Source organism: Thalassophryne amazonica, chromosome 2 (assembly GCF_902500255.1).
Source record: "Thalassophryne amazonica chromosome 2, fThaAma1.1, whole genome shotgun sequence".
NCBI lineage: Eukaryota > Metazoa > Chordata > Actinopteri > Batrachoidiformes > Batrachoididae > Thalassophryne > Thalassophryne amazonica.
Window position 1 is genome coordinate 130,739,286 of NC_047104.1, and position 21,539 is coordinate 130,760,824.

A 21,539-nucleotide genomic window follows, 5' to 3' on the forward strand; every position below is an offset into this window, starting at 1 on the left:
TGGTGCAAACTATTCCTTTTTAAACCCCTATTAACCAATAATTTGCATCCCTTCTTACAAAAATTGGAGCAACTTTAACTTTTGACTCCTGTACAAACTGAAACTGACCTTTGTCACCATTTTTGCTGTTTTTACCACATAACTCCATAACATTCTATCATAGATAGTTCAAACTATACCTTTTTGGAATATTTATGATCAGACAAATAATGTGTTATACTTTTCAATATGATTGGAGCATTTTTAAATTTTGACCCCTGTGTAATTATTCATTGACCCCTACCTGACCACCATATTGGATTTTCAAATGGCCCGCACTTTTTTCTCAAACACTGATTTATGAAGAACATTCATACCAAATCTGATGCTTGTATGACCAAGTGAACAATTCTGGCCAAAAGTCATTCTTATCTGCTCCACTATTCTGCCTCACTACCTCTCCAGCTTTGGAGAAGACCTGCTCACAAGGCACTGATGTTGCTGGCATCAACAAATATTTTTTTTTGCCATTCTCTGTAAATTGGGATAGACTGCGGCTCGTGTCGCTCAGTATTTGGACGGGTCTTCTCCTCTGGAGAGGTAGGGCTCCGACAAGAAGCATTGAACCTCCACTGTGGCATCTGCTGTCGCGCTATGTGTTCTTTGGGTTGAGCCTACAATAAAAAGAAACAATAAATTATCCTTTGAAGATTTCTTGAAATGTTTATATCATTGAATGATACAAACCATCTCTGCTGTCCAGTAGTTACCACAGGCTATCTCCGTTCTCCTGCCTCTGTTCCTCCTGTGGTGCAGCCTGATAAAGTTGATGATGTGTAAGATGCAAGTATATGTAACAAAATAATAGAGTTTATCAAATGAGAGACTACCTGTGATGTAGATGGCGTCCTGTTCTGTCGAACTGCAGAAGCACATTCGGCTGTTAGTCTGTTTACTGCATCCTGGGCATGTGATTGCTTTCCAAAAGGTAAGGTTTTGAAACGCGGATCAAGAATTGTTGAAAAGGCTAGGACTCTTACTGTTTCCACATTGCATCTGGCAACCAAGAGATGTTGCAAGTGATGAGTAAGTTCAATAGCGGTGCAGTTAACCAGTCCTGCAGCCTATGTTGCCAGTTTATGTTGAACCATTCGGATGAGAGGGATAACCTTTGAAGCTGATACAGTTTTTTTCCGCAGACAGCTCGGTTGTGGCCATATTAAATGGTGCCAGTACATCAAGGCAATCACTTATCGTGTCATACTCATGGAACGAGAGGGGAGGTGTATTTGTGGTGAGGGATGCAAGGGCTGCTCCGACTGGTTCATGCTGCTCATACAACCTCTGGAGCATGAAAAATGTTGAATTCCAGCATGTTTCCACTTCTTGTATGAGTTTGTGTTGTGGTTTCTGTAGCTGTTTTTGAATGTCACTGAGTTTTTCTTTTGCTTTGACACTGGTTTTAAAATATGTCACAATTTGACGAGCGTTTACTCTTATGTCTGCAAGAACTGGAGATGAATCCAGGGCTTTCTTGACAACAAGGTTGAAACTGTGCGCAAAGCATGGCACATTGCACACATTTAGCAAATGAGCACATCAAATCATATTTGAAGCATTGTCTATGATTATACAGTGGACTTTCTGTCTCAAGCTATGGAGGATGGTGCAAAACCCACTCACAGACCAAAGAAGGAGACAAACACAAGGACTGACACTCAGCAGGCAAAGTGATGAACAAAGCCTCACCATCAAAACTACAGACAAAACCTCTAAACATAAAGAGAGAGAAAAAAAAACCGCTGCTGTGAAGTCATACATGTTCATTCATCAAGCTAAAACTGCAGAACACATCATGCATTTTGTGTTGGAGCACGTGGCTGATGTCTTGTTTTGAGCTAATGGTTAAGAATTTGCAAATGATTCTATTTATGCTGGCATTTATATTAAGCCCCTTTCTCACCAAAACACCTCCACAAAATGATTCATGTATTTTTTTAAATCCACATTTCAGAAGAAAGGCTTTGTCTGTGGGCCTTTCAGATGTACGGTGACACAGAGCGGAAGGTGCTCTGGAAAAATTTCTTACCCATCCTCCATGTAACGTGGAGTTGCATCAGTAAGGGCATCCGGCATGAAACTTGTGCCAAAACAACATGCTGATCCACCTCAGATCACTGGTGGTGACCCTGAGTGAAAAAAGGAGGAGCTGAATTTATTCACCTAAATTAAAAACCATCAATGAGTGACTTTAGACATTTGACTGAAGACTACATCACAAATGTTGCAGTGATTTTGAACCTATTTATTTTTCATACTGACAGGTTTGCATTGAGGCTTCACAGTGACGTGATGACAGTAAATTGTACCACCAGCTGTTACAGATGTCTTAAAGAAGACATGAAGTCTAGTTGCTCTTCATGTTTAGCCTCCCCTCAGACTCTTTGGCATAATGGATGCTTTTTTTTTTTTTTTTGGCTGGTGTCAAACCAGTTTGGCGTGTATCAGTAAACTAGTACAGCACGAACACGCCTCGTGTACACAGATTGTCAGGTTGGCTTAAGAATGAGCTGCCTCTTGTTTTTGATTTGATCTGGAGTTTTTCAGGTAAGAATCCCGACAAAAATTACAAAATAATGTTGAATATTGTCTAGAAAGAAGGTAGAATTGTTTTTCTGAACGATGATCAGTTTTAAAATCAGTGTGATGCTCCAGTATACTTTTGTGCTTCGTTCTCAGTTTGATGAAGATTTGGGTGAATTTTTCTCGTGTCTCAGAACTGATCCGGCAGCTTGGATGATGTTGACCGATGATTTAGTCCTGTTTGTTCACACTGATTTACTAAAGACTGAGTTTGTTCAAATCCAGTGGGTCGAAAGATTACTCACGACCAGGGGCGTGGGACTGGGGGGTAAAGGGTACTATGTACCCAGGGCCCAGAGCATGGGGGGGCCCCACAAAAAACTGGCATTAAATACATTTTTGTGTTGCATGTTATTAATGTCTATACAATTCATGTTGTAAAGAATATAATTAGGATGAATGTATAAATGTTGCAAAACATAATTCTGCTCTAACAATAATATTGAAAGATCTCTGAGGGCCCTTCCACCCCTGCACAGTTGTACAATGGTTTAGTTCAGGCGCACAGGCGAAGAGTTTGAAGTTGAATTTCTAAGGTTGAATTTGTTTAGCATCAAAATATTCAGCCTCAAAAACGTCAACCTAAAAAAAAAATTCAACCCCCAAAAAATTCAGCCTAAAAAAATTCAACCAATTTATGGAATTCAATTTATGGAAGTAAATCTGTGATGTTGGATGATTGAGACAGGGATTGATTGCTTTTTCTTGCTTTTCTATTTTTTGAGGTTGAATTTTTTGGGGTTGAATTTTTTTTAGGTTGAATTTTTTTGAGGCTGAATAATTTGGTGCGAAACAAATTCAACCTTAGAAATTCAACTCCATACTCTGATTTTGATGCTAAAAACATTCAACCTTAAAAATTCTACAACCCCTGGCAAAAATTATGGAATCACCGGCCTCAGAGGATGTTCATTCAGTTGTTTAATTTTGTGGAAAAAAAGCAGATCACAGACATGACACAAAACTAAAGTCATTTCAAATGGCAACTTTCTGGCTTTAAGAAACACTATAAGAAATCAAGAAAAAAGATTGTGACAGTCAGTAACGGTTACTTTTTTAGACCAAGCAGAGGAAAAAAATATGGAATCACTCAATTCTGAGGAATAAATTATGGAATCACCCTGTAAATTTCCATCCCCCAAACTAACACCTGCATCAAATCAGATCTGCTCGTTGACATTGGTCCTATGCCATGACATTGATCCTATGTGTCTTTTTGCAAGGAACGTTTTCACAGTTTTTGCTCTATGGCAAGATGCATTATCATCTTGAAAAATGATTTCATCATCCCCAGACATCCTTTCAATTGTCCAAAATATCAACGTAAACTTGTGCATTTATTGATGATGTAATGATCAATGAAAATGATCTCCCCAGTGCCTTTACCTGACATGCAGCCCCATATCATCAATGACTGTGGAAATTTAGATGTTCTCTTCAGGCAGTCATCTTTATAAATCTCATTGGAACGGCACCAAACAAAAGTTCCAGCATCATCACCTTGCCCAATGCAGATTTGAGATTCATCACTGAATATCACTTTCATCCAGTCATCCACAGTCCACGATTGCTTTTCCTTAGCCCATTGTAACCTTGTTTATTCTGTTTAGGTGTTAATGATGGCTTTCGTTTAGCTTTTCTGTATGTAAATCCCATTTCCTTTAGGCGGTTTCTTACAGTTCAGTCATAGACGTTGACTCCAGTTTCCTCCCATTCGTTCCTCATTTGTTTTGTTGTGCATTTTTGGATTTTTGAGACATATTGCTTTAAGTTTTCTGTCTTGACGCTTTGATGTCTTCCTTGGTCTACCAGTATGTTTGCCTTTAACAACCTTCCCATGTTTTTTGTATTTGGTCCTGAGTTTAGACACAGCTGACTGTGAACAACCAACATCTTTTGCAACATTGCATGATGATTTACTCTCTTTTAAGAGTTTGATAATCCTCTCCTTTGTTTCAACTGACATCTCTCGTGTTGGAGCCATGATTCATGTCAGTCCACTTGGTGCAACAGCTCTCCAAGGTGTGTTCACTCCTTTTTAGATGCAGACTAATGAGCAGATCTGATATGATGCAGGTGTTAGTTTTGGGAATGAAATTTACAGGGTGATTCCATAATTTTTCCATATTTTTTTCCTCTGCTTGGTCTAAAAAGTAACGTTACTGACTGTCACAATCTTTTTTCTTGATTTCTTATAGTGTTTCTTAAAGCCAGAAAGTTGCCATTTGAAATGACTTTAGTTTTGTGTCATGTCTGTGATCTGCTTTTTTTCTACAAAATTAAACAACTGAATGAACATCCTCCGAGGCCGGTGATTCCATAATTTTTGCCAGGGGTTGTAATTCAAACTCTGATGGCAGCTTTACTTCCATAGTGCATTCAAATGTTAGCTGTAAATAGCAGACAGCAAATCAAATGTTCCATTGTTTTAACCCTCTGGGACCGACGCTGTCATATACGATAGCTAAGACCAAGCTTTACTAAATTGTAAATAACTTTTGAATGATATGAGATAGAAACTTACTCTTTTTTTTTTTTTTTTTTTTTGCTGAAAAGTTAACTTTGCGGACTTTCGAGCCAGCCAGCGCCCGTCTTTGTACTCCTCATAGAAAGTGAGTGTCCAATTGGAATTGGTTCACCGTCACATGGTTTTCCAAAATCCAATCGTAGGGCAGATTTACCTCACGTGAAAAGCCAAAGATCGTTTTCAGGAGTGATATGTTACTAGTTAGCCCATTTGAATAGCCCCCTGGGTGCTCCAATGAGTACATACTATTAGTACATACTCAGTGTGCCCTGCGCCATTACGCACAGTGATCAGTGAAAGCAGAAGCACATGGAGAGCCTCTGATGACAATCGTACGTGCTCTAACAAAGAGTGTGTAACTATCAGGATTGCTCCACTAGTTTGCATGTGAATGTTACTGGATAATTCTGTTCCGTTCTCTGCGTAAAGCACTGTTTACCATATCAATGGACAACAAAACACATAGACCATTTTGTATATATTGTTCAAAATGTGCATTTGTGTTTATTGTTTGAACCTTTCTGTTGTACAGTCTTTCACACAAGACCTCAAATTACCTTTATAAAGTGTCAAAACAGTTGTTTATTATAGTTTGCTGTGTTTTTTGAATAAATGTGTGTGGAAAATTATTTTTTGCTTTATTTTTTCCTTGCCTATTTTTGATCGTAAACCTTTATTACACTTATAAAACACAACAAACATATATATTCTGAAAGCACAGGTTGTCCTGAAAAAAAGAGACATAAAACTTGATTGTGGGATGCAGGGAGAGCTGTTAACAGCAATAATAAAACATTTATGCCAGGTGAGTGAACTGTCCAAAAAATGCCCTCGGACCCCAGAGGGTTAATGAGGGAATGGTGGAAGTTTCTGCCACCGCTGGCTATAAGATTGGCAGCCTCAAAGTGTGATGGTACCTGCTGTTAAATCTACAACATTTTCAGCTTTTTCTTTTTAGCAACAATGACAAACAGCAACTATGACAAACAACATTACTGGATATTGTAGTGTGCTAGATTCAAAACTGCTGGAGGGACAAGTGGCATATCATTAAAAGGAAACTTCTGCCCCAACATTCCAGAAGTAATTTTCTGCTTCCTTCATTAGATGCATAATTTACCAAATTCTTTTGGGGATTTGTCAGTGCTGGTGTTTGGCAGATGCCTTTCTCAGATGCAGAAACAAAAAGATTCAGATCAGAAAAACTGAGACACGCAGGGAATCTGATCAGTCTTTTCCACCAACGGGGAACAGGTTCTAAAACTGGTACAATTCAGGGTTATTTGACCCTTGGGGGCATCTAACTCTGTGTGTCCTCTAGGTTTGAGCAGAACCACTGGAATAAAGGACACCATCAAAGGAGGCTCACGATTCACACAGATAAACCGGCTATGTTTCAGTTAATAACTGATTTATTTTTAATGAAAGCAGTTCAAACATATCAATGGTTGATGTGCGAACAAGAACGGAGCCTGCTCCCTGTTGATGGAAAAGGTCTATGATGAATGAACATGCTCACTACAACTGAGAGCAGCAGTTGTATCATGGATACTTTCTTCATTCTTTCATTGCTCTGCATTCCAGCTAAGGTGTACAGGGCATTGTAACCGGTCCTGTGTGTGTGTGTCTTTGTGAACAAGATAACTTAAAAAAAATCGGTGGCTGGATTTTCACCAGACGTGGTGGGAATATTATTTATCTCGTGGTGATTACCTGTGGGAGAGGACTGGACAAAGGTCAAGGTCAAAGTCAACATGAAAAATCATCTGCTATATCTCCACAATCAAAAGGGCTGGAGAGATGAGCTTAAATTTATAGTGATCTGCAAAAACGTTTTTTTGATTGGTATAAATGGTGTCATGATGAACAGATTCTACTCTTTTTCTCTCTGTCCGAGGTGTGAAGGGCATTGCATGGGATTGGCGTCTGCGGACAATGGGATACTACAACCCCAATTCCAATGAAGTTTGGACGTTGTGTAAAATGTAAATAAAAACAGAATACAATGATTTGCAAATCCTCTTCAACCTATATTCAATTGAATGCACCACAAAGATATTTAATGTTCAAACTGATAAACATTATTGTTTTGTGCAAATATTTGCTCATTTTGAAATGGATGCCTGTAACACATTTCAAAAAAGTTGGGACAGGGCAACAAAAGACTGGGAAAGTTGATAAATGCTCAAAGAACACCTAACTGGATGGTTTCCAATTAGGTGAGTGTCATGATTGGGTACGAAAGGAGCATCCCCAAAAGGCTCAGCCATTCACAAGCAAAGATGCAGCGAGGGTCACCACTTTGTGAACAACTGCATGAAAAACATAGTCCAACAGTTTAAGAACAATGTTTCTCAACGTTCAATTGCAAGGAATTTAGGGATCATCATCTACAGGCCATAATATAATCAGAAGATTCAGAGAATCTGGAGAACTTTCTACACGTAAGCAGCAAGGCCAAAAACCAATATTGAATGTCCATGACCTTCGATCCCACAGGCGACAATGCATTAAAAACCGACATCATTGTGTAAAGGATTTTACCGCGTGGGCTCAGGAACACTTCAGAAAACCATTGTCAGTTAACACACAGTTTGTCGCTACATCTACAAGTACAAGTTAAAACTCTACCATGCAAAGTGAAAGCCATGCATCAACAACATCCAGAAACACCGTCGCCTTCTCTGGGCCCAAGAACATTTGAAATGGACAGATGCAAAATGGAAAAGTGTGCTGTGGTCTGAAGAGTCCACATTTCAAATGGTTTTGGAAATCATAGACGTCGTGTCCTCCAGACAAAAGAGGAAAAGACCATCCAGATTGTTACCAGTGCAAAGTTCAAAAGCCAGCATCTGTGATGATATGGGGGTGTGTTAGTGTTAGTGTGTTAGTGCCCATGACATGAGCAACTTACACATCTGTGATGGCACCATCAGTGCTGAAAGGTACATCCAGGTTTTGGAGCAACACATGCTGCCATCCAAGCAACGTCTTTTTCAGGGACATCCATGCTTATTTCAGCAAGACAATGCCAAGCCATATTCTGCACGTTTTACAACAGCGTGGCTTTGTAGTGAAAGAGTGTGGGTACTAGACTGGCCTGCCTGCAGTCCAGACCTGTCGCCCATTGAAAATGTGTGGCGCATTGTGAAGTGCAAAATACGACAACGGAAACCTCGGACTGTTGAACAACTGAAGTCATATATAAAGCAAGAATGGGAAAGAATTCCACCTACAAAGCTTCAGCAATTAGTGTCCTCAGTTCCCAAATGCTTATTGAGTGTTGTTAGAAGGAAAGGTGATGTAACACAGTGGTAAACGTACCACTGTCCCAGCTTTTTTGAAACGTGTTGCAGGCATCCATTTCAAAATGAGCAAATATTTGCACAAAAACAATAAAGTTTATCAGTTTGAACATTAAATATCTTGTCTTTGTGGTGTATTCAGTTGAATATAGGTTGAAGAGGATTTGCAAATCATTACATTCTGTTTTTATTTACATTTTATGCAAAGCCCCAACTTCATTGGAATTGGGGTTGTACATTGACTGTGAGATGCCATGCCTTAAGATGATGAAATAGATGTTGTTTTGATTGCTGTTTCCTGTTTCTTCAGCTTTGTAAATACCTTGTAACTGTTAGAATGGCCTAAGCAGTGGGTCACCCCTCTGAGTCTGGTCTGCTTGAGGTTTCTTCCTCAATATCATCAGAGGGAGATTTTCCTTACCACTATTGCCTGTGTGCTTGCTCTAGGGGTTGGTAAGGTTAGACCTTATTTGTGTGAAGCGCCTTGAGGCAGCTTTGTTGTGATTTGGTGCTATATAAAATTAAATAAATTCGAAAATGATGAAGTCATAAAGGGAAGTCATCTTTCTTCTATAAATACATTGTATACAGTTGTTCACTTTGGAAGTGAAAGAATTACAAAACATACAAAGTTGTGTTACTTTTCTACAGAAAGTTGGAGGAATCAAGGAAACAAATTACCACCACAGGTTTTTGTAATCGAAAAAACTGTGCACACTTCAAAGCTACTGTTAACCCGAGCTCTTGGATATGGATCATACATGTCAGTGTGCGGAGCGTACAGGTTTACATCAGCAGTCTGATGCCTTTCATTTTGCTGATGGACTTACATGTCTCAAATATTTTGTCGATTTTTGTCTGTGGCTTAGCCTTCAATCAGCTTAGGTTTTTTTTTTGTTTTTTTGTACATGTGATCTGCACAGGATGTTCTTATCTTTGAAAATTTAGTGTAACGTATTAGTCCTCTTTGTTTCTGATGAGGTGTTCAAGCCACCATGAGCAACTCTGAGGAACCAGATAAAGGAAGAGATCAGCGACATGACAGGTAAGATAATGTCACTGACTGACCTGTCTTCAGCTCAGATCTCAGCTCTGAAATTCTTTGTGTTGTGTTGAAGTCACATGAAGCAGGATAAGCGAGATTCTCCTCAACCCAGTGTTGTGTCCATGAAGAGTTGCTGGTCTAAGGCGGAGAATCATGACATCAAAGATGTACTCCATTCTGTCAAACAAAGGTAAAAACAATACAGATGAGTGTATTGTCGGAGTCTTCTGACCAACAATGAAAGCTCAAAAACTCAGAGCTGAGCCCAAATAATGTTCTTCAGTTAAACTTGTGCTTGAAACCACTTTGCAAACAAAGCACAAATTCAGTCATGTATCTGAGGGTGTGTCCAATTTTGCTATAAACAAGACACTTAATATGAGTGCAAAGAGACCATAAGAAAAGAGGCCGTATTTAACCACTTAAATAATAATGGGTGTGTTTTGCACAAGTACACTGTTGCAACAATATGGGTGCTTGTGCTTGGTGAAAACTAGCAATGACAAGAACCAGATGAAAGATAAGGCTCTAAAATGCAAAAAAAAAAAAAAAAAGGACAAAACTGAAAAATTCTATACATATATGAACAAACCAAAACATGTCCCACTGTGCCTATATTCCTGTTTAAACTAATATATCAAAGAATAACTTCTAATTATTATTGCTAAGGCTTTGCATCCGTCCATCTGTCCATGTGTCTGTGCTCAGCATAGGTCCAGTCCTATTACTGCCAGAGTCTTCAATCAGAGTAGAGCTGCACCGTTTGGAACCTAATAACACCTGTGAACTTATTTACAAGACATTTTGTGGACGGTAGCGTGGTGACATCACAGGCTGGTGGCTATCTGCAAAACTCCATTTTGTTTGTGTGTAAATATATCCTCTTTGTCATATATTATTTAAAAGCTAGCAAGAAATAAACACTTCTGAAACTGAAAATGCTGTTTTTGGAACCTAATAACACCTCTGAACTTATTTACAAGACATTTTGCAGACGTTAGTATGGTGACATCACAGGCTGGTAGCTAGCTGAAAAACTCCATTTTGTTTGTGTAAATATATCCTCTTTGTCATATATTATATAAAAACTAGTGAGAAATAAACCATTGTAAAACTGAAAACATTGTTTTTGTAACCTGACAACGCCTCTGGAGTCATGTACAAGAGTCATGCATGCATGCAGTCAGCATGCATGCATGCTAACATCCGCTAACTCAGAGCTAACTTTCTATCCACCCTTTTCAGGTTTCAAATCCCGCAAAACTTCAGAGAGCTCACCGTGCTGCAAATCTCAGTAACATTGAGAATTGCATTGAGACACTCTGATCGGGCTTCACTTTAACCGCTGCATACGGACAACACCATTAACATCGCAACATAAAACTATTTTTATATTGTGCCTAAAACTCTCGTGAGGGAAAGATGAATATATTTTCTGGGTTTTTAGATGTTGTTATTGCGTTTGTTTTATGTAAAGATGCGAGAATCACAGGCTGTCTCTCCGTTATTTTCAACGGGAGCTGCTGTGTGCTATGCTCGCTTCCTGTTCATGTCGTTCTGGGAGAAAGTGAAGTTTGCTCTTTAACGTCTTGATTATTGGTCTTTACAACACTGTTTGTCCTCTTTTGTTCCAGACTATCCATCCATCCATCCATCCATCCATCCATTTTCTTCCGCTTTATCCGGAGTCGGGTCGCGGGGGCAGCAAATATGTATGAAATTCGGTTTGCGTTTATTAAATTCCACGCAGATTAAACGTAGCAGACACAGATTATTCGTTAGAATTGTTTTAGCAAGTTTTCAGGGTATCATGCAGCAGTTTCTTATTAACATGATGAAAACCATAAAAAATTACATTTTTGTAGTATAATATTAATTTACAATTGTCATCCAATGGATTCTCTATGTTGTTTTGACTGCAGCGACTCTCTGGCGCACAAGGGATTATGGGATACGTGAAAACTCTGGATGGAGTAAAATTTGTGTCATTAATACCTGTAAATGCACAGAGGGTGATCTACAAATATTCCTTGATTTGCACAACCTCCGCTTTTAAAATGTAAATATTGTTTTTGATTGATAGAGGGGCTTTATTGAACATGTACAACTTGCATGTAAGACAATAGCAGCTTAATAATTAATTAAACAACTGCAAATTATAAAGAACACAGTGCTCATATGACTGAGGGTATGTTACCATTGCCTTATATTTTTAAAATATACAAATATGGACCAAACCAGGAGGTCCACAAATCCTCACCCGAATCTATCAGAATCAAATAATTCAGAGCTGAATATTCAGTAATGTTTATAGTGTTACTGAAAGGAATTTTGCGGACTGGTTCACTCACTGACCATAGACTACATATACCTCTGTGATGTCATCCATAGGTTTTCTGAATATCAGGTTTGAAGCTGAAATTGTGAGGTTCTGCATGTCGCCTTATTGGCAGGGGTCACACTGCTTAAATCCTGGCCGACCAATGAATATTATCAGTTATCAAGTTGTTCACCAATGAATATGGCTTTTTACACCCTTCAGAAAACCATACACCCTGAGGATGAAGGGTGTATGGTTTTCTGAAGGGTGTAAAAAGCCATATTCATTGGTAAAACAACTTGATAACGATTTTATCATATACAGTGGTCCCTCGTTTATCGTGGGAGTTACGTTCTAAAAATAACCTGCAATAGGCGAAATCCGCGAAGTAGTCAGCGTTATTCATTTGTGAAATTTCATACTGTCTTCTTAAGTTAACTATTTCAACAGTTCTTTTAGTCAGAACACTGTACAACCGGGCCTCTATAGTCACAGATACACAGGACAGGGAAGAGGAGGAGACACACATACACAATGCACTCACAAACTGCCAGTATCCACAGTGGGCAATAGAAAAAGGTAAAAAAAACAGGTACAAAACACAGAAAAACACGTACAAAAGATGAAAAAGAACACTCTCAACAAAAACAAACGGGTCATAGTCACACTGCCATATATCAGGGGGGTCACTGAATGCATCCAGGGAGTCATGAAAAAATACAATATTAATACACCGGTCAAACCATACACCAAACTCAGACAGCTTTTAGTTAGGCCCAAGGACAAAATAAAACCAGAACACAAATGCGATGTAATATATGAAATACCATGCTTATCATGCAACAACACATACATTGGGGAGACAGGGAGATAATTTGGAACAAAGAAAAATGAACATCAAAAAGAATGTGAAAAAGAGACAGCCAATAGACAAACAAGAGCAATAAAAGAACAAGCCGAGCAGGAGAATCTGAAATCAGCCATATCCGACCATTGCAAGAGGAAAAATCACATCATGGACTGGACCAATGCCAGGGTCATACATGCTGAAAGCAACAAATACCACCGCTGGATCAGAGAGGCCATCGAGATCCACAAGCGAGGTCCAAGAAGCATGAATCGAGATGAGGGGGCCTACACCCTATCACATACATGGGATGCCGTCCTGGAGAAGACGTCAGACAGTAGGGGGCGTAAGTTCCCCCTGCTGTCTGGCCAAATCAAGAAGTAGCAGCCTATAAGACACGTCACTTCCCCATCTTGTGACGCTTCTGAGGAAGGCTACAGGAAGTAGTAGTAAACATGTAAAGCAGGTAAAACAATCTTTCCTGTCTGACTAAAAGAACTGTTGAAACAGTCCGCGTTATTTTTTTACAATTATTATAGATGTTTTAAGGCTGTAAAACCCCTCACTACACACTTTATACACTTTTCTCAAACAGTCATTAACATTTTCTCACTTTTCTCTCCTGTGTGAACACTAGAGGGTTTTCAATCACGTGACCAATTTGCTGTAGGACAAATTGCTGTCTCCTTTCTGGATTACAAGGAGGCTGGCGCGTGATAGAAAAATGGAGAGAATGTACGGTTATTATGATGCTTATGATGCTTTAAATCCTCGAGATAAAACTATTTATCTTGATAGATGTGTAGCAGTTGGTTCAGTGGATCCGTATCTTATACCAGATAGTGAATTTAGTGGTGATGTAACGAACTGGCCGACAGTGTCACACTGCGGTATTGTGAACTAGGAAGCTGCCGACCAGGTCAGCCTCGCCGGCTTCCTGCAGAGCATCACAGCGGAGCTCTGAAAGCGGAGGTCTGTCTTGAAGTCCTGAGCATTTTCTCTCACCAGGCGCTAGAAGGGCAGCTTGTGGATCAGCAGCTCGGTGCTCGAGGACCACAGTGTGAATAAGCATCCATATTGGAAGCGTTCTTGTGTTATCCTCGGCAGTATTTTTATGTATTCTTATATAATTTTATTGCCGAATAAAATAAAATTCTGGGAGCAGTGTATTTCTGGTAGCAGCGGATCTCTCTCAGCGCCACGGTGCCGTGAGGCTTCTTCACACTGACATTGACGCTTCTGCAATTGTTTGCCAAATGCATGTAGCGTATCACAGCGGCCACAGCGTTGTAATCCAGAATAGGCGCGGGACACAAAACCCTCTATAAATAATTATGATGGCTTTTAGAACTAACAAATTTAATTTTAACGATCAACCTACGAGGTTGGACACGTAAGAAATGATTAATAGTGACTCACCAGTATTTCACAGTTCCTCTGACCGCGCCTCTTCGTCGTGGTGCCGCTCCGCTGTCCGGATTGGCTGATTACTCGGGTGGTATGAAAAATATTACCGTCCCCGAAAAGGTGTATTGCTATTATTCTTTAGTGTTTTTATCCAATCATATTGGCGTATCATTTATAGGTATATGATAAATAATATTATGGAGCGTGGGCATGTCCATCTGTGACCTGGGTGATGCATGAAGTCCAAACACTCCCCCATCTTAGAGTTACCGAAACCTAAAGCTAACAGGCTAGCTTGGACGCCAAGGACGTAATAAAATCATTAGCATTTATTTATATGTCGATCCCTGCTAGTTGCAGAGAATGTAAAGGACACTAAAGGAACTGACAGTCTACAAAAGATATATACGTGCAACAGGAAGAGGACAGACTGATTGTCCACTGTGTCCTAAGGACCAGCACATTGACAACACAATGAGGGAAGCCTCAGGGTTTTGCTTAAATATTATGATTAAGGATGTAAGTAAAACAGGTTTTCTTCTACAGCTTTGGTAGGTGTGCCATGAAGGCATCTGGTGTAAACCTGGTGATAGATCAATACACAAATTATAATAATCAAGGATCCATATATGAAAGAGAAAAAAAATGGTTTGACTAAACTGACTTTATTATTCCATGAAGCTTAAATGTTCACATGTCAATTAAGTCAACGAGACCCTGAAAACACTAAGTACTTTGCACGTCTTGATAAAAGGAATACATGGACGCTTTATTAAAGTATTATGTTTATGACTCAGTGCCCTGTGTCAACCCTTTCTTCATTTAGTGGGTAGTATTTCAGTGGTTAATTTAACTTTTTCTGCCCTAAGGGTGCTGTGTATACACCACTGGTCAGAAGTGTGCATAAATTTGTATTTTCACTTTATACACCATTGATCAATCCCACATTTTGCTTTAAAATGGTCAGATACAATTTATGCACTTTTTAGACAACATTAATAAATGAAGGCTGTGGATTTTTGTCTTGTAGCCAATCAAAGCAACAGAGTTTGGACTCACCTGATCCAAGTGGAGTGTCCATGAAGAGTCAGTGGTCTAAGGCTGAGCCTCCTTTTCAATTCAAAGTCGGACTCCATTTTTCAAAAAGGTAAGAATGTTATATAACAGAGTTATTTGTATAGGATTTTTTTTTTTTGTTCTTTTCATTTTTGGCTTGTATGCAGGATTATTTAGAAGCGATTGAACCAATTATCATGGATGGAGTGGATCATGATTCAGATGTGACTGTAAGCATTTTTCTAAATTGTTTTCAATGTTTTCTTACATCCTTTTACTGCTCGTCATCACAAGTTTGAATGTCACAACAGAAGCACTGGTGTTGCATTTATGCTGAAATCACAGGCCTTATTGTATACTCTGCAATGATCAGTGCAAGTGTCACTGCTTATTTCCACTTGACGCTGTTGTCATTTTCACACCAAGTATCCATGTTATCTTAATAACAATACCACTCCCATCAGTGGGAGTGTGTTGGTGTAAAAATGAGTTGTGTTCAGGCACAGAGCTGACATGGTCATAGGAAGTATTCACAAGCGAAAACCAGAATGTCCAAAATGACACAATTGTATTTGAGGCCAACATGCACTTGGCTGCTTAGACAACTTTCATTGTACAAAATATTAAAGAATTGAAACATACATTTCCATTTAATTCATGGAAATGTGTATTTTTAATAAGCTTTCCTTTAAATTCCTTTTTTTTCCCCAATAAAGTCCAAGACATATTTCGTGACTTGAAAATGTTCATATATCCGTCTCCTGATTGAAGAAAACTGGTAATAAAACTGATTATTTAAAGGTATTATATCAAAGTGTTCCATTACCAATGCAACCCATCATCTTGGCTCTTATATCCTTAATTAGTTTAAATCAAGTTATAGAGATTTACTTTAAGTTTGAGTTTAAGGAAGATAATTTCAGAATTTTTGATATTGAGAAGTCTGATTTACTTTTTGTATTTGAAATGGTATAAAAATGTGTGAAATACCAAGGGGCCCAATACTTTTGCAGGACACTATATCTACCTATCTATCTCTCCAAATGTGTTATATGTTAACCAATAATGAATTAAAGAACAGGCACACACTTGTCTACATCTAAGGTCCCACAGTTGACAGTGCATTTCAGAGCACAAACCAAGCATGAAGTCAAAGGAATTGTCTGTAGACCTCTGAGACAGGATTGTCTTGAAGCACAAATCTGGGGAAGGGTACAAAAACATTTCTGCTGCTTTGACGGGCCCAGTGAGCACAGTGGACTTCATCATCCATAAATTGAAGAAGTTTGGATCCATCGGGACTCTTCCTAGAGCTGGCCGCCCATCTAAATTGAGCGAGCGGGGAGAAGGACCTTAGTCAGGAAGGTCACCTAGAACCCGATTGTCACTCTGTCAGAGCATTCTCTAGCATTCTTCTTCAGAGAGAGGAGAGCCTTCCAGAAGGACAGCCATCTCTGCAGCAATCCACCAATCAGACCTGTATGATAGAGCAGCCAGATGGAAGCCACTCCTTAGTAAAAGGCACATGGCAGCCCACCTGGAGTTTGCCAAGAAGCACCTGAAGGACTCTCCGACCATGAAAAACAAAATTCTCTAGTCTGATGAGACAAAGATTGAACTCTTTGGCATGAACCCCAGGCGTCATGTTAGGAGGAAACCAGGCACCATCCCTACAGTGAAGCATGGTGGTGGCAGCATCATGCTGTGGGGATGGTTTTCAGCAGCAGGAACTGGGAAACTAGTCAGGATTGAGGGAAAGATGAATGCAGCAATGTACAGAGACATCCTGGTTGAAAACCTGCTCCAGAGTGCTCTTGACCTCAGACTGGGGCAACAGTTCATCTTTCAACAGGACAATGACCCTAAGCACACAGCCAAGATATCAAAGAAGTGACTTCAAAACAACTCTGTGAATGTCCTTGAGTGGACCAGCCAGAGCCCAGGCCTGAATCCGAGTGAACATCTCTGGAGAGATCTGAAAATGGCTGTGCAATGACGCTCTCCATCCAACCTGATGGAGCTTGAGAGGTGCTGCAAAGAGGAATGGACAAAACTGCCCAAAGATAGGTGCAGCAAGCATGTAACATCATATTCAAGAAGACTTGAGGCTGTAATTGTTGCCAAAGGTGCATCAACAAAGTATTGAACAAAGGATCTGAATACTTATTTACATGTGATTTCTTACTTTTTTATTTTTAATACATTTGCAAAAAAAAAAAAAAAATTCATGTCATTATTGAGGTGTTGTGAGTAGAATGTTGAGGGAAAAAAAATGTATTTACTCCATTTTGGAATAAGTCTGTAACATAACAAAATGTGAAAAAAGTGAAGCGCTGTGAATTCTTTCCAGCTGCACTGGATAAGGCAATAAGGTTACCAGTAAACAGGTGCCTAGATCAGGTGATTAGAAATGGCAGGAGAGGGAGGACCTGTTGAGTTCCAGGAAGATACCCGTGTAATGACAGGAAACAGGAAAACTTAACATGCAGCAAGTCATATGATGATTAATGCAACACTTTATTTTTTTATTTATTTTTTTTTTTGTTAAAGAATTAATTTTTTATTTGTTCATTTAATCTGTTGAGAACTAGTGAGATATTACTTTGGTAATTTCACAAAACTTAAAACTAAATTTAAATCTAAACAGACAACATGAGTTCCAGGAAATCTAGGCGTGTCAAGGAAGACTTGTTTTTGACTTCCCACACTGGCTAGCAGCATTGCTGGAAATGATCTTTGTTCCTGTAAAATAAATTCTTTGCAAACATTATTCAAAGTCTCCATAAGGGAGGTGTGAGGTATAGTTTTTAGATGAAATTTGGTTTCAGATCATTTTGGAGCTACGGTAAAGGTCTTCTGGTAGAGTACTTATGGTTAAAGAAATCTCTGGGGAATCAATGTCAGTAACTAAAATGTTCATTTCTTTTTTTCCTTTTGTCTTCAGCAACAACCAGAACACATCAGAGGATGTCACAGACCAGAACCGTCAAATAGACCTTGATGACACATTCATGGTGTGTAAAGTACAAAAGCACTATGTATTAATTTTGTGCAAAATGTGATTACGTTTTACCAAAGTTTAATTATATGCTCTAAAGTTGTATTTGCACATTCATAAAAATGATGACCTTATTTATGTTTACAGAACTTAAAAAAACCCTCAAATTTTTAAACTCTACTTTGTGACCTTTCTTCTCCTTGGAGAAATGAAATCTGGGTTTTCTGGTTTTGCCAGTACTTGTAGAAACAGAAAGAATCTTTTTGGTCACATGAGAGTGATTGTTGGTCACGCAACTTGATATGCATCATTACAGTTGGGAAATTGTCTCGGTGTTCCATAACTAGTACTTGCGGAAATACATTTAAATATACTTTGACTAGAATCTATGTTACTTTCAATTTTCCTGAAGTCCACATATTTTGTTTAAAAAGAAAAAAACATTATTATGTCAGATAAAATGTCTATATATTCATATAAAATTATTTTTAAGTAACATTTTCGAGATATATTTATTTCACTTGTTATTCACTATGTCAGATTTTGAGTGGGCCAGCATCAGACATGTGCCTCTTGAAACAGTTTGGAAGATTCCAAATATTTATGGATTTACTTGGACTAAAAGTTTGTAATGAACTAATTACCATAAATTGGGTTAACTAGGAAACCTTTGGCTGTATTGAAGGATCTGCCTGTAGGACTATAGTGCCTTCTTGTATTTCAGTGCAGGCAAGAAAATTCTAAAGAATTAAGCCAAGATTTAAAGAGCACAAGTTTGTGTCTCCACAAATCATGAATTTTTAATGTTTAGTTGCCTAAGATTTGTGAATCAGGGGGGCATGGTGGTCAAGCAATCAATGCATTTGGTTCTAAAACAGAAAATTTCTGTTTCAAGACTGTCCATGTAATGTAGACTTGTGTCAGGAAGGGCATCTGGTGTCAAACCTGTGCCAAATTAACATGTAGATCCATATCAGATCTGAAAGAACTTAAAGATCTTGAAAGAACTTATTAGTTTCCCAAGACTTAGAAGACCATTAATTAAGAAGACTTAGAAGAAACTAATTAACTGCTTTTTATTAGGTATAAAACTGAATTCTTTTTGGTGAAGGATTTTACAAATATATTATTAACATGTTGTTCTGTTTTAGCTGCTTGAGGAGAACATTGTTAGTTTTGTGAAGACACAGCTGAACACATTCAAAAATCTTTTGAGTCCAAATTGCCCACAATCCATGGAGAGGAACAAAAAAGACATCGAAGAGTTTGCTGGTGAAGAGAAGAGGAGCAATCAAGAGGCACTACTGAAGATCACCCTCAGCCATCTGAGAAGCATGAACCAGGAGGAGCTGGCTGACCTCCTGCAGAGCAGTAAGATGTTTTTTGTGTGAATTGTGACTATTAAAATGATCTGAGATGAGATTGTGTAAATGGAATCTGGAAGTGTTCCACACAGTTTAGCAATTTTTGCACTTGTCAGGAGATGATCACATTTAACAAATGCAGAACAATTTTTACCAACTGATATTTTCTGTGTTTTTAGAGACTTTTTCTGCTATTTGCCAACACAAATTAAAGTCTAATCTGAAGGAGAGGTTCCAGCGTATTTTTGAGGGGATTGCCAAACCAGGAAAGCCAACATCCATGGATCAGATCTACACAGAGCTCCACATTACAGAAGGAGAGAGCAGAAAGGTCAATGATCAACATGAGGTCAGAACAATACAAGCTGCATCCTGGAAACATGACAAACCAGAAACAACAATTAGATGTCATGATATATTTAAATTTGGACAAAATCAGTCTGTCAGGACGGTGCTGACACAGGGGGTGGCCGGTGTTGGAAAAACAGTCTTAACACAGAAATACACACTGGACTGGGCAGAAAACAAAACCAACCACAACATACACTTTGTGTTTCCTTTTACTTTCCGAGAGCTGAATTTGCTCAAAGAGAAAACATACAGTCTGGTGGAACTGCTCCATCACTTCTTTACCGAAACAAAAGAAGCAGGAATCTGCACTTTTGAAGAGTTCCAGGTTGTGTTTATTTTGGACGGGTTGGATGAATGCAGACTTCGTTTGGACTTCCAGAATCACAAGATCCTGACTGATGTTACGGAGTCGACCTCATTGGATGTGCTGCTAACAAACCTCATCAGGGGGAAACTGCTTCCTTCTGGTCAGCTCTGGATAACCACACGGCCTGCAGCAGCCAGTCAGATACCTCCTGAGTGCATTGACGTGATAACAGAAGTTAGAGGGTTCACTGATCCACAAAAGGAGGAATACTTCAGGAAATACTTCAGAAATGAAGAGACAGCGAGCAGAATCATTTCTCACATCAAGATGTCACGAAGTCTCCACATCATGTGTCACATCCCCGTCTTCTGCTGGGTCACTGCCAAGGTTTTGGATCACGTGCTGAAAACCAGTGAGAAAGCAGACTTGCCCAAGTCCTTAACTGAGATGTACATCCACTTTCTGGTGGTTCAGACAAAAAGAAATGTGAAGTATTATGGAAGAGCTGAGACAGATCGTCTGTGGAACACAGAGAACATGAAGATGATTGGTGCTCTGGGAAAGCTGGCTTTTGAGCAGTTGGAGAATGGAAACCTGATCTTCTATGAATCAGACCTGATGGAGTGTGGCATTGACATAAAAACAGCCTCTGTTTACTCAGGACTCTTCACACAGATCTTCAAAGAAGAGCGGGGCCTGTATCTGAATAAGGTCTTTTGCTTTGTCCATCTGAGCATTCAGGAGTTTCTGGCTGCACTCTATGTCTTTCTAACATTTATCAACACTGGAGTGGATCTTCTGAGAGAAAAACAACTCCTCTCACCACAGATGAAGATTTCACGTGTGGATTTTAAAGTTAAAAACATCTACCAGAGGGCAGTGGACAAAGCTCTACAGAGTCCAAATGGACACCTTGATTTGTTTGTCCGCTTCCTCCTTGGTCTTTCACTGGACACCAATCAGACTCCCCTATGTGGTCTTCTCAAAAAGACAAGAGGTAAACCACCGACCAGAGAGAAGGTAGTGCAGTACATCAAGGAGAAGATCAGGCAAAATCCATGTGCAGAGAGAACCATCAATCTGTTCCACTGTCTGAATGAACTCCATGACCATTCTCTTGAGTATGAGATCCAACAGTACCTCAGATCCGGAGATATCTCCAAAAACAAACTTGCTCCTGCTCAGTGGTGTGCACTCGTCTTCATCTTACTGTCATCACAAAAGGAACTGGATGTGTTTGATCTGAAGATGTTCTCAGCTTCAGAGGAAGGTCTTTTGCAGCTGTCGTCAGTGGTCAAAGCCTCCAAACGAGCTCTGTATGTGTCCATATTAGTAAATACCACAAATATGTAAAATGTAATCAATCTTTTGAAGTATTTTAAATGTATTG

The 21,539-nt window shown here is 39.1% G+C and overlaps 1 protein-coding gene across 2 annotated transcripts in view; it reads left to right on the forward strand.

Annotated features, from left to right (window-relative positions):
- The first annotated feature begins 2,512 nt into the window (after nucleotides 1-2,512).
- Nucleotides 2,513-21,539, forward strand: part of LOC117530409 (NACHT, LRR and PYD domains-containing protein 3-like) — a 39,158-nt gene continuing 20,131 nt past the window's right edge. For both annotated transcript variants that reach the window (XM_034193276.1, XM_034193284.1), the window contains exons 1-7: nucleotides 2,513-2,586; nucleotides 9,436-9,499; nucleotides 9,573-9,689; nucleotides 15,104-15,220; nucleotides 18,074-18,143; nucleotides 19,279-19,498; nucleotides 19,671-21,465. In XM_034193276.1, the coding sequence (XP_034049167.1) occupies nucleotides 9,450-9,499; nucleotides 9,573-9,689; nucleotides 15,104-15,220; nucleotides 18,074-18,143; nucleotides 19,279-19,498; nucleotides 19,671-21,465 (2,369 nt within the window). In that variant the 5' untranslated portion in view covers nucleotides 2,513-2,586; nucleotides 9,436-9,449. The remainder of the gene's footprint in view (nucleotides 2,587-9,435; nucleotides 9,500-9,572; nucleotides 9,690-15,103; nucleotides 15,221-18,073; nucleotides 18,144-19,278; nucleotides 19,499-19,670; nucleotides 21,466-21,539) is intronic.